At 41.9% G+C, this 1428-nt stretch overlaps 1 protein-coding gene across 1 annotated transcript; it reads right to left on the bottom strand.

The window, feature by feature from the left end:
• Positions 1-451: 451 nt before the first annotated feature.
• Positions 452-1327, bottom strand: LOC135390831 (protein unc-13 homolog C-like). Its single transcript, XM_064620805.1, has one exon. The coding sequence runs from the start codon at positions 1325-1327 to the stop codon at positions 452-454; it is 876 nt and encodes a 291-aa protein (XP_064476875.1).
• Between the last annotated feature and the right edge of the window lie 101 nt (positions 1328-1428).

Here is a 1428-nt window from a genome sequence, read left to right as displayed (position 1 = left end):
CCGGAAGTACCATATAGTTTGTTCGTACCAACGACAGTTGATTGAATAAAGAAATTAATGAAGAGCAATCGGAATTGGGTGGTCGGTAGTATGCACATACAGCAACTTGAGAAGCATTGATACCTTCCACTACACACCAAACTGATTCACAGTCAGCAGTATCAATGTCAAGGCGGAAACTTTTAATTGAACTTCTAACCAAAATAAAAAACCCTCCACCATGAGCATGACGATCCTTTCGATACACCGTAAAACCAGCTGGAAACACTTTCTCATCATGAATACTATCGTCCAACCAAGATTCCGTACCTACAACTATGTCGGGATCAGCACATTCAACCAACACAGCAAATTCATCAATTTTGTTTTTAATGCTCCGACAATTTACTGTTAACATCTGCATCTACCTTTTAACTGAATTGCGGACAATATCGCTCCCTGAACACAATTCCTACACTGAACTATCTTGTCCCATGGACAACAATGTATTAGCTCTTGTGACTGACCTCGTTGCAGGGCGATAAGCAGACGCATTAGCAATAGGTTCCATCTCCTGTCTAGATTCTGCGTCACAGTTCCAAAAGTAACGCTTGCCGTTAATTTCCAGTTTATCGTAAAACAAACGAGCTTTATCCCCTCTCAGTCGCTCACCGAGGCAAGATGCCCACAACTTCTTCCGAACGGAACGTACATGCTGAGAGAAGTCTTCCAAAATCACAATCTTTGTTCCCTTTAGTTTGTGGCAATTTTTCAAAACCAGGTTCCTTTCTCGATAGTCATAGAACCTGACGATTACTGGACGGACTTTCCCCGCAACCATCCTTCCTAGTCTGTGAATCCTTTCGATACTAGAAACCTCCACGCCCAACTTAGAAGACAACAGTTCATTTTGAACTGTATTAAGAAGAGAGGAGCTGGATTCCGCTTCAGATTCTTGCAAACCGTAAATAACTAAATTATTTCGCCTGGATCTATTTTCAAGGTCATCAACTCGAGTAAGAAGCTGCGCTACACTTTGCTGAAGTTCAGCAACTTTGTGATTAGATTGTATCAATTCATCGCCGAGGCTTTCAACTCTCTTTACGCGTTCCGTCAGCTCCGCAAGTTGATTTGAATTCCTGGAAATCTCCTTTCTTATTTTCTTTTGGTCACAACGTATTTCGTTCATTAGCTTGGAGTCACGTTTCTGATTGCTCAAGACTTCTTTCATCATTTCCTCAGTCGTCGGGCCTGGATTTGACTCTACGTCGCCAGCCATGATCAATAAAGATCGTACAATATCAGTACATTCTTTGACCAACGAACACAATGAGAGGGTGCACGGCATCACAACCAAGCAGAGGTCGTCACTTCTGAAACCTTTAACATAATAATAGGTTCTCACCTGTGCAAAATAGACAAAGAAGTTAGGGAACATCATTGGACCGA

Source organism: Ornithodoros turicata, chromosome 1 (genome assembly GCF_037126465.1).
Source record: "Ornithodoros turicata isolate Travis chromosome 1, ASM3712646v1, whole genome shotgun sequence".
In the NCBI taxonomy this organism is placed as follows: Eukaryota; Metazoa; Arthropoda; class Arachnida; order Ixodida; family Argasidae; genus Ornithodoros; species Ornithodoros turicata.
This window is presented reverse-complemented; position numbering and strand designations above follow the sequence as displayed.